Source organism: Vipera ursinii (assembly GCF_947247035.1).
Source record: "Vipera ursinii genome assembly, chromosome: 5".
Lineage (NCBI taxonomy): Eukaryota > Metazoa > Chordata > Lepidosauria > Squamata > Viperidae > Vipera > Vipera ursinii.
The window spans coordinates 30,171,186-30,183,486 of NC_139518.1; the positions used below are offsets into that span (position 1 = coordinate 30,171,186).

The following is a 12,301-nucleotide window of genomic DNA, read 5'->3' on the forward strand; positions in this document are numbered from 1 at the left end:
CTTTGTTTCTTCTGGAGCTGAGCAGCACAGATACATTCTGGAGTTGGATGTGCTGCCAGAATCTGACCCCTAGCTATCACCTAGCTCCTCCTTCCCTCCTGGTGATTTCCTGCCCCAGGTAATTGATGCTGAGGGTTCTGATGCTTGACTGTTAGTACCAGGAGTCAACAGACAGATACCCAAACATCAGGCCCCTCAGCATCTTGATGATCTTGAAAGTTGGTATGTATACCAAAGAACTGTTACAGTGGTATATGCCTGCAGTGGCATCTTATATGTATATATAAACCAAACAGTGGCAGCAATATGGGTATGTAAAGCATGAAGAATACATGTCCTCATTTTGAAAGTGTATTTGGTAATATCATACTATTTTTAATTCACTTGGCAGCCGTAACTGCTTATAGCTTGCTGTGGGTTGAATCACGTACAGAGTATTAACAAACACAAATGTTGGTAGCTCTTAATCTAGAACAATCTTAAGATAATTGTCAAATGTATTCATCCTATGTAAGTTCCCTTAAACTTAAATTCTGTTACTGTTTTCCATTCTTTCCTAAAAGCAAAAAGCCCTACTGCTACGCAATCTCCCAAATCTTCCTTCTTGGCAAGTTTGAATCCTAAAACGTGGGGAAGATTAAGCACACAGTCAAACAGCAACAACATTGAACCAGCACGTACAGCTGGTGTGAGTGGCCTGGCAAGAGCTGCTTCAAAAGATACAATATCCAACAACAGGTACAGAAAAAATGGAATTCAACTTTGTTATGTGAAACACCTTTCTGTTCAACGTCCAATGTGACTTTTTACTTTTATTTTTTAATGTATTGATTTGTCTATAGCAGAGGTGGGGAACGATGGCCCCTTTATGACTGGCTCGGGAATTCTGGGAATTGAAATCTACAAGTCATAAAAGGACCATCAATCCCCACCCCTGTCTGTAGCAACTAAGCTTATAACATCTCTAAAGACAGAAGATCCTAAAGAACATGTTGGGTCAAAAATGTTAATTTTAGTATTAGTATTGATTATATTTTTGTTTAAGTTATTATTATGTTTTTAATAATTTGAATGTATCAATGTTAAAGGGGAGTTAAAGCACATTATGAATTTGGTTAATTTTATAATGGATAATTTTAGTTAGAATATGATTATTATATCTATGACCCTGTATTCAGCTCTGGGAAGTGGGGGGGGGAAAGGGGGGTGGTTTGGGGCGGGTGGGTTTTGGGGATATGTATTGTAAAAAAATTTTTTGTATAAAACTTTAATAAAAAATATATATCCAATAATTAGATGATGGACATTATCAAGGAATGTGTGAAAAATCAAAGAAAAATCATTCAAGCTATAAAACTAGGATAAATAAGTAGGACAAGATTATTATGTTTCTGTAAAAAGAAAAGGAATGTTGAAGAAACCAGTCAATCTGAAATAAGCAGATTACTGATGGAAGAAAAAAAAATTGGCTTTTAGTTTTCACTCTTCTGAAATTATGTGATTTGTTTACATTATAAATATACATTCAAAAAGTCCTTAGAATGTTTCTAGTACACAGATGATAATGTATTAAATTGTGTATTTCTTGTAGAGAGAAAATTAAGGGTTGGATTAAAGAGCAGGCTCACAAATTTGTGGACCGTTATTTTAGTTCGGAGAATATGGATGGAAGTAACCCTGCACTAAATGTGTTACAGAGACTTTGCACTGCAACTGAACAACTCAACCTTCAGGTTAGGATATCTTTTTCATTTGCCTTTGAATAAAAGGGTGACTTTTGTGGGAGGACAATTAAGCACTTTGCTGCTTAAACTATACATCTTGTTTAACTAAAAAATATTTACTGTATGTAGCTTTGCTTTGGAAAACACTTGGCGATGCTCAAGGATTATGAGTTTTTCTAGTTTGTAGTTTTTTCCCCAAAAGAAAGATGGTGATAGGATGTCACTATGACTTTTTATTCAAATAATTTTTAAGGATATAATTAGAACTGTACCAGCTTTTTTTAATTCTAAGATGTAATTTTGTAATGATATTACTAAGCACAATTGAACATAGAGTAAAACCAGTGCCTAAGCTCGATCTGTGAATGTGTGAATTTAATATTGCAAACAGAAGTAACTTGGGCTGATCAGGGCTAGATTGTTGTGGAATTCTCATTCCAATTAATGATCCAGTACGAAGATGTGCATGTCCATGGAAGGCCAAGCTTTCTCTTCAGAAAAATATAGAAGGATAGCCACATTTTATGTTTGAAATACACTAAAAATTTTCATTTGAGTAGATTTTGGATTTAATCTGCAGCCAATTAAATACTATTTTCCATAGCAATAGGTATTTTAAAATAACTAAATATAAAAAAGGTCAAATGTTGGGAGAGTTGAGCTTTGACACTAACCATACAAGCAGCTGCTACTTTAATTTAAGCACTTCAAAAATAGTTGCAGTCATTTCATGGTACAGGTAGTCCCACCTTTGTATAGCAGCTGTTTGCAGTTGCAACAGTAATGAGAAAGTAACTTTGCAACAAATTCTCACATTTATTTATTACATTTATATACCACCCATCTCACTGATAGAATGACTGTTACAGTTCTGCAAAGCAAAGGAAAGCTGAAGTAAGAATGTAAGCATAGTTGCAGTTGCAGTTAGTGACCACTTTGCTTTACAGCCAAATTGCTGGTCCCCATTGTGGTTGCTAAATGAGGGCTTCCGATAGTAGGATGTATTCAAACTAATACAAAAAGTGATGGGCTTCTGGCTTGTGCAAGCTTTTTTAGAAAGACATTTACTTGAGAAATTGTTTTCAGATGTTTCTGTATACATAGTCTTGTTTTGCTTTCCACTAAATACAAAGCTGCTTTAATGATTTGTTAAAGAGAGATGTTTCATTCAAGGCCCCATGCACTGCAAAAAACCTTGTTCAGATGCTTTGCATAGCCTTGTTACTTAATTCAATAGATCTGGTATCTCTATTTACTTGGTTAATAAAAATCTTCTTATAACTTTGTAAGAGTGGCTCTTAATATTCTCATCCAGCTGTTTTAAGTGTTCTTTGTATTTTTACTCACTAATTTGTAATAGTAGATATCTGTATAGATATAGGTATAACTGACTGTATACTAATTAGTGAGCAGTGAATGAATGAAAATTTCAGGGTTCACAAATAATGGGTATTGATGAATTTAATAAGCCAAGGTGGAAACATTGAAACTGTTATGAAAATAGGAGGGAAAGAAGAAATGCATAGTTTGGTCCTTATTGTTTGTTGCCTCAATCAGTCAGAAGAAAATGTCCATTTTTGTATGTGTGCCAAAGTTTCACTTGGATGGCTCTGAGGAAATGTTTTGAACATCACTATTTAAAGCATCATATCTGTGTGGGTCATGCATTGCATGAGCATATTGTGCTCTATCTGTTTACTTATAGTGTGCATTTTGTACATACTCAGATACGACAAAACAGGTCAGTAAAAGTCAAATCTGTGAATATTTTGCAGTACATCTTTCATTTCTACTTTTAACTACTTCGTTCTGTTCCATTTATGGAATAGTTCCAACACTACTAAGCCTTGTTCTTATATAGAAACTATTTATTTCAGGTGGATGGTGGAGTTGAGTGCCTTGTAGAAATCCGTAGTATAGTCTCTGAGTCTGATGTCTCTTCATTTGAGATCCAGCACAGTGGTTTTATGAAACAGCTGCTGCTTTACTTGACGTCAAAGGGTGAAAAAGATGCTGTAAGCAGAGATGTCAGATTGAAAAGGTTCCTTCATGTATTTTTCTCTTCTCCTGTAAGTATTCATGTATTGTTCAGAATTATAGGGGTCTTTTCATTCCAGTGTACGTTATCTACTCTGTAACAAATCTTTTGAAGATGATATTAAAGACATTTCTGCCAGACAAATATATGCTGGTTATTTTACCCCACTAAATGCTTGACAGACAAATTATGAAATATGATTTGATGCAAACTCCATACAAAGACAAATGTCTTGTTTTCTATTTGATATGTAAATTCTTCAGTTTAATGATCCAGACAATTATACTGCTCCTGGTGAACTATAGTCTATCAGAGTTGTACTGTCCTGAACATTTGGAATATAGCTTCTGTATTGCCGAAAGAAGTAAAATAATAGTGTATTAGGTAGCTATCCATAGGAGTTTCTTTAATTTCAGTTTCTACATTAAGAGTTGTATGAATTCAGTGGTTCCTTCCAAATATATAATTTTGTTCCACTTCTGTTTGTCGGTTTGGATTATCTAAATGTTGACTTATCCAAACTTCGTGATTTTACATAATGGGAAAACTTAACGTTTACAGCTTCCTGGAGAAGAACCCCTTGGAAGATTGGAACCTCTAGAAAACGCACCTTTGTTAGCTTTGGTCCATAAAATGAATAATTGTCTTAGTCAGATGGAGCAATTTCCAGTGAAAGTCCATGACTTTCCAAGTGGAAATGGAACAGGGAGCAGGTAAGGATTAATGCTCAGGTAAACGTATTTGTATTCTTTGTAGCATGTTCCTTGTATAATGAGTTCTGCACAGATAAAATGAAATGCCATATGGTATTTATTGTTTAAATACTAAATAGGTATTTCCAGACTATACGAATAGTGGAATATCTTAAATTGTTCTGTGTAGAAGTGCAAGAATTTAATATTTATAAAACTCCAGTTTCCTAATCTGGCATGATGCATGAACTTCAATTGTCAGAATATGATTTGCCCATTTCATCTACCCGCACTTCACACTTTTGCCTCTAAAATTGTCTTCCTCAATCTATTGAAGAAGTGTTTGAGTCTGTGTCTACTCACATAAAAGAGAAGGAAAATGACACTTTCTGTCATTAGCAGCAAAAGTGAATTTGATATAATTTGCAATGGGGGAGACATTATCAGATAGATCTATAACTAAACTGTATTGACCAAATATGGTAGGAAAATTTAAGATAAATGCAGAACATTATTATAACATGTAATCATGCCTTATCTGTGTTGATTTATGAAAGTAGATCTTCATAATCTATTATATATATATAGTAGGTAGACATTTAAGATTTTTCTGGTTTCAAATCCTTTGAAGTAGATGCACTTTGGAAAGAATGATTTTTTTTAAACCAACAATCATGCCATTTTTATTAATCTGTAGTAAAGTGTTTTCCAGTAGTGAAAAACCTTTCTATGAGGCTAATGCAATATCATTATTGCAATTTCAAGTTGTATTCTACCTCCAGTATTTTAATCAAGGCATGTTGTTTAATTTTCTTAGGTGTTGATGTTCATTAACTACTAGAGATTGTACAGTCCCTAGGGAGAAGGGCGGTATAGAAATCAAATAAAACTAAACTAAACTAAACTAAACTTTGTATTTAGAGAAAATGACTCTTGGTTTGAATTTAGTTCAAATAGATTGATCTATAATATTATTACATATAGTAGGTCTCCTCCTTTTGATACTCTAAGAACAAACCTCTTTGCTCCTGGTTGTTTCCCAGCTGTAATTCATGGTTTGAATCATTCCTTTGTGGAATAATTGCAAAGGTATTATCCCTAAAGGTGTCTCTGGTTCTTCATGTGTGGTCTCTGTGCATCACTTATGTGGGCTTTGTGAATCTTCTATTGCTGAAGAAATTTTTCCTGGGGAACTATGCCAATATTGGCATGCATGTAAACAGTCTCTTCCTTTCTTCTTCATTCCTTTCTGCCACTTAACAGTTGGTTAATTATTGAGGATATTCCTCCCCCCCCTTTAATCGCTTCTATAGCCAAGAAATTCACTCATTGATTTTGTTTTCAAAGGCAGGTTACAATAGAATTATTGCTGTCTAACAGGCTTTATAACCTGTTGAACTGAATTTGTAGCTTGTGGACCAATATAATCAATGTTAGTACATTAGTACAATGGCTCTGTTAGTACCTTAGTACAAACAGCACTGGTTTTTTTCTCCACTGTGGGTTTGCCCCTGAGAATATTTTATCCAGATGTGATTTTCAGAACAAGTTTCAGTAGTTATCAATCCACCTTCATCCCACAATATAGCTCTCAGGTTTCTGTCCATTTTTGTACAGTAGATTCTGAATGAATTAGCAATTATGTATTTACTCCACATGGACCCTTTCAATATCAACATTGTTATTTAAGGGTATATTTCTGTCAGATATCTACAAAGAAGCATCCGGTTAATGCCTTTGTGTTTTTGGTATGTTCCCAACTCAGTCAGTGAATCAGGGGAAATTCTTAATTTGGTAGGGTATTACTCTTATTTGTTTTGATCTAATAGGAGCACCAGGCCACCACTGTCCGATAAACTTCCCCTAGATGTATGCTTAAACATTGATATTAAAAGTAACGAGGTGGTCCATCTAATGAAGTAATATCTAATTATTTTCTTCTAGTAATGCATTATTCTACATATTTTTTCAAAAGGAGGTAACACTTTTAAGTGGGTCTTGCCCTGGGTAAGATTGCATGAAGGTGCTACTTTAATCAGTTTAAACTTCCTTGAGCAGCACCTAACTATAATAGATTGAAATCAAACGAAAGATATCATGTGTTATGAAGGTTCTGAATTAGAAAGACAAATTAAAATATCTGTAATCTTACCAATGTAATCTATGTAACCAATGCAAAAGGTGAATTATTTATTTATTGTAATGATTTGATTGTATGAAACTGAAAATAGAATAACTGTAGCAACGTTTTTCATAAATTATCTTGAGTTTTTCTCTTAACAGAGGATCACAAGCTTTAAAATTTTTCAACACGCATCAGTTAAAATGCCAGCTGCAAAGACATCCAGATTGTGCTAATGTGAAACAGTGGAAAGGAGGACCTGTGAAGATAGATCCTCTGGCGTTGGTACAAGCCATTGAAAGATACCTTGTAGTTAGAGGTATTTTATTCTTGTTAATGAGTTACTACCTCTGTATAGTCACAATTGTATGTTATTTCTAATTGTGTTTTAAGAGTTCAGCTTTTACCTACTATATGATAATCCACTTAGTTAAGAGTTTGAAACAGCCTAGCCACAGGGTTTTTGTTTTTTGCAACCACATTCTAGTCCGTGTTGCATTAGTGCTCAATGTTTATATATCTAGCTATTTGAATAATACTTTTAAGAACAGTTTGGTCTGCCCATTCCAAATGGTCTATTCATATTTAGTCCAGAATCAGGAATATATTAACCAGCTAATATGGACAAATAACTAATTGTAAGATACGTCTTATTGAATATTGTTATAACTCAAGTTAAAATTTTTTATCCAAGTAAAATCTCAACAAGGTATTATGTTTAAGGGTAGGTTACTGTGGCTAAATGCTTTGCCCACAATTTCCTGCTGACAAGTCCATTGCTATAAACTCAATTCTTCTATGTTCATGGATTAGTGCGTAAAATATGTATTGCTTAGAAATTGACATTTTGTGATACTACTCTGAGTTTCCATCGGGGTGGGCAGTTATTCATCCCTTAATTTATATTTGTTGATGGCTTTTAGGTCAGAAAGTATAACATACTGTGTTTCCCTGAAAATAAGACCAGGTATTATATTAATTTTTGCTCCAAAAGACGCATTAGGACTTATATTCGGAGAAATATGGTATCTTAGTTTCTGACCTAAAAGCCATCAACAAATACAAATTAAGGGATGAATAACTGCCCACCCCTGATGGAAACTCAGAGTAGTATCACAAACTGTCAATTTCTGATACATCTGGCTGACAATTTTAACTGGGGCTTATTTTTGGGGTGGGGCTTATATTACGAGCGTCCTGAAAAATCATGCTAGGGCTTATTTTCCGGTTGGGTCTTATTTTGGGGGAAACACAGTATATGCATATACATTTTTCCTTCATAGATCAGCAACAGTTTTTTGTTGTATTGTCAAGGATTTCATGTATTAAATAAGGCAAGGAACATTTCCAGTGTGATATGACAATTTTCCCTGCCCACATTTTTCCATGCTCCTGGGATACACAGCTGATGACTCTGAATGATAATTGCTTCCTCTGTAATAGTTGCTATCTGTCTTGCATTACTGATAGAATCTAGGCATCCTGTTACTCTTTGGGTCACTGGCATAGCTTCTAATATATTTAGAAAATTCTTAAATATTCAGGGAAATATTCAGAGTTGTATCTACCTTAAAAATAGCCCATGTTAAACAATCAAACATCAGGAGTTGACCACAGGAAATGTTTTTTGACATTTCTTATTACATAATAAATGTTTTTAAATAGTTTTTTGTTATAAAATGTTATATAAAATTTGTCAAATTTCAATTCATGGCTCCCAAACTTTGGACACATTCTGTAATTTAACCCATTTGAAGTACCTTGATGGAAAATGTTTTGCCCTATGATGCACCATTTCATCCCAATTGAAGGTTTCAGACATGTGAGTTTTAGTAATATATAGATTCATAATACAGATATATCCATTAGTTTGTGCAAGCCCATATCTTAATAAGTAACGCAAAGGTGATTGGATGACTTAGGAAGGTATTTATGCATGCATGCACAAATATGTATGTATGTACATATATATTATTACTTCTGTAGTATAAGCAAAAATGATAAAGTTAACCAAAAACCATATAGTTTTCATCATTCCGGGTCCATAGGAAGTGCTTGATAGGTGGACAAAAATGCCAAACCCAGTTTAAACATCTGGCTGAATGATTGAGGAAAAACTATTTGGGAAAAATACTATGAAATACTGAAACACTGGGAATTACAGATCAAAGTTGTACACCTGTGAAAAATACGTCCATTGTTATACAATCCTGATTGGAGCCCTCATAAAGAACTTCCTCAATATCTCAGAATATTGAATTTAACTGATCTGAACACTCTAAGAAATCACCCTGCTTGGAACTGCCCATATTGTTAGATGGTACCTTAGTACCATCTCAGGTACTTGGTTAGGACTTGAATTATTAAGTTTCCACCAAACTCGTAAATCTAACTTTAGATTGCTCATGCAAAATAATTTTAAAATCATAACTCCCACCTATCACTTATCCGAGAAGAAGCATGCTGGTAACTCTTCCCATGCCTACAGCAGACAGTTTTAATTGTCCTTTCTTAGATCACTTACTTTGTAGAAGATTCTTGGTAAGATTCTTGGAGCTCCCATGCTAAGTTATTCTTTCTGTAATGAGCTACTTGAAATATAATATTAAACTGTGATTTAGCATTTAATAATAGTTTTAAAAAGCCAGCAGTTTTCCCTTTCTTTGCTTCCTCCATTGGAGAAAAAATTCTATAAATATAAGAGCGTAAAATATACTTTACAGCTTCTGTAATTGTTTTAAAAGCATTCTTTTTTGAAGATCCAGTGGCACATTCTATTTATTTGTTTTAGGTTATGGCAGAGTGAGAGAAGATGATGAAGATAGTGATGATGATGGATCAGATGAGGAAATAGACGAATCTCTGGTAAGGCACTGTTCAGTGTATAATTCTGCTTTGCATTTCCAAAAGTTGTTTTTTTAAAGTTTTTTTCTCCCTCCCCTGCCCCCCCTGGCCACTTCTACTTTTTTAAATAGGCTGCTCAGTTTCTAAATTCGGGAAATGTGAGGCACCGGCTTCAATTCTATATTGGAGATCATCTCTTGCCGTACAACATGACAGTTTATCAAGCAGTTAGACAATTTAGCTTGCAAGCTGAAGAAGAGAGGGAGTCTACAGATGATGAAAGCAATCCATTGGGAAGAGCTGGCATATGGACCAAAACTCATACCATTTGGTGAGTCAAAGCAAAGGATCAATGATTCTTATGTAAATCTGATGACAATATAGATAGATAGATAGATAGATAGATAGATAGATAGATAGATAGATAGATAGATAGATAGCTTTTCCTCATCACAGTAGCTTGCTAGAGCTCAGTCTTCTGCTGTGTCTAATATGTAGTAAAAATGATAGTAGCAGCATCAACATAAGGAAACATAGTGATCTGTATATTCCTTATAGTGAAAGGTTATGAGTTGTTTTTAGCTAAAGCTGTAGAATTGAAATAAATATCAAGTAAGAGAAGAGGCAAAATGCTATTCTACTTCACCCCTTTCAGCATTAGGATATTGGCAGAGATAAAGATAATTATCAAATCTAACTTTCATGGGATATTTTTATGTTTTCTTAATTAACAGTATACATTTCTCATTTGTGAAGAAGAAGATCAATTTCTACCAGGACCTATTCTAAGTATAGAGTTGAATGCAGATTTCAGATCAAGAAAAACAAACAGAATGTGTGTGCTACGCGGGGCCCCATCAAGTGACATAAATAGGGAGAGATTGGGAGATAAATTGTAAATTAATAATTTGATTTTATAGGTATAACTTTATTTTTTATTTTTTCCTGTTTAAATTGATCCAAGGAAAAAAGCTATTCCTCATGCTTCTCAGTTGTTGAGTCAATTATTTATTAAAGTGTATTTCTTTTAGGTACAAGCCAGTACGAGAAGATGAAGATAGTAATAAAGATTGTGTTGGTGGTAAGAGAGGAAGAGCACAAACGGCTCCTACGAAAACATCTCCCAGAAATGCAAAAAAACATGATGAATTGTGGCATGGTAAGTAACTAAAGGTTGTATAAGGTTTGATTTATATTGTTTCATCTGCAATTTAATTGACATTGTATTTCTACACTTGTATTATGTAAAATTACTGTAATGAAAATATCTTATATAATTCCTTCTCTAATAGAATGTATTTTCTTGTAGATGGTATATGTCCTTCTGTCTCAAATCCTTTGGAAGTTTATCTCATATCTTCCCCTCCTGAAAGTATAACTTTTGAAGATCCTTCTTTAGATGTTGTTATACTTTTAAGAGTTTTACATGCCATCAGTCGCTATTGGTATTACCTATATGATGTAAGTACTCATGGTACATTTGCATTAGGTCTGTGTTGAGCTTCTTCAATTTTTCTTTAGTATAATTTAAACAAATTTTAATTGTTTACTTGTCCATTTTAAGAACAGCAGAAGAATGTTAATTAACAATGTATGAAATTATTGATTATTGCCCTAATGGCAATAGCATTGTTTCACCAGAAAGCTAACTTGTCCATGTATATCATTAGAAATTTATAGTGGACCTGATTAATGTACTGCTTGGTTATCCATTCATGCAGATACCACACTTTAAAAACTATATCAAATGTTGATTACTTGACATTTCTGAGAATATAAGAACTGCCTTAGATCACAGCAAAGACAATTTATTCAGTGTATTAATAAATGCATATGTCCTGTGAAATTGTTAAATACAGAAAATCATTTACATGATCATTTATCAAATGACTCTTTGGAAGTGTACTTCAAAAGGCTTTGCAGGAAATTTAAGCTACTGCTAACTGGGTAGGTTTGGGAAGGGCTTATAATTTTTGTTCTCCATGTATTGTGGTAGTTCTTTATGTTATACAGTCAGGTCCAGAAATATTGGGACATCGACACAATTCTAACATCTTTGGCTCTATACACCACCACAATGGATTTGGAATGAAACAAACACAATGTGCTTTAACTGCAGACTGTCAGCTTTAATGTGAGGGTATTTACATCCAACTCAGGTGAACGGTGTAGGAATTACAACAGTTGGCATATGTGCCTCCCACTTGGTAAGGGACCAATAGTAATGGAACAATTGGCTTCTCAGCTATTCCATGTCCAGGTATGTGATATTCCCTCATTACCCCAATTACAATGTGCAGATAAAAGGCCCAGAGTTCATTTCAAGTGTGCTATTTGCATTTGGAATCTGTTGCTGTCAACTCTCAAGATGAGATCCAAAGAGCTGTCACTATCAGTGAAGGAAGCCATCATTAGGCAGAAGAAACAAAACAAACCCATCAGAGAGATAGCAAGAACATTAGGCGTGGCCAAAACAACTGTTTGGAACATTCTCAAAAAGAAGGAACACACCAGTGAGCTCAGCAACACCAAAAGACCCGGGAGACCACGGAAAACAACTGTGGTGGATGACCGAAGAATTCTTTCCCTGGTGAAGAAAACACCCTTCACAACAGTTGGCCAGATCAAGAACACTCTCCAGGAGGTAGGTGTATGTGTGTCAAAGTCAACAATCAAGAGAAGACTTCACCAGAGTGAATACAGAGGGTTCACCACAAGATGTAAACCATTGGTGAGCCTCAAAAACAGGAAGGCCAGATTAGAGTTTGCCAAACAACATCTAAAAAAGCCTTCACAGTTCTGGAACAACATCCTATGGACAGATGAGACCAAGATCAACTTGTACCAGAGTGATGGGAAGAGAAGAGTATGGAGAAGGAAA

The 12,301-nt window shown here is 34.5% G+C and overlaps 1 protein-coding gene across 1 annotated transcript in view; it reads left to right on the forward strand.

Moving 5' to 3' along the window:
• TRIP12 (thyroid hormone receptor interactor 12) overlaps positions 1–12,301 on the forward strand; it is an 88,320-nt gene that overhangs the window by 64,386 nt on the left and 11,633 nt on the right. Inside the window, exons 20-28 of the mRNA XM_083363356.1 lie at positions 564–738; positions 1,592–1,733; positions 3,602–3,793; positions 4,324–4,475; positions 6,723–6,895; positions 9,368–9,441; positions 9,552–9,751; positions 10,452–10,579; positions 10,730–10,881. Coding sequence (XP_083219482.1) covers positions 564–738; positions 1,592–1,733; positions 3,602–3,793; positions 4,324–4,475; positions 6,723–6,895; positions 9,368–9,441; positions 9,552–9,751; positions 10,452–10,579; positions 10,730–10,881 — 1,388 coding nt within the window. The remainder of the gene's footprint in view (positions 1–563; positions 739–1,591; positions 1,734–3,601; positions 3,794–4,323; positions 4,476–6,722; positions 6,896–9,367; positions 9,442–9,551; positions 9,752–10,451; positions 10,580–10,729; positions 10,882–12,301) is intronic.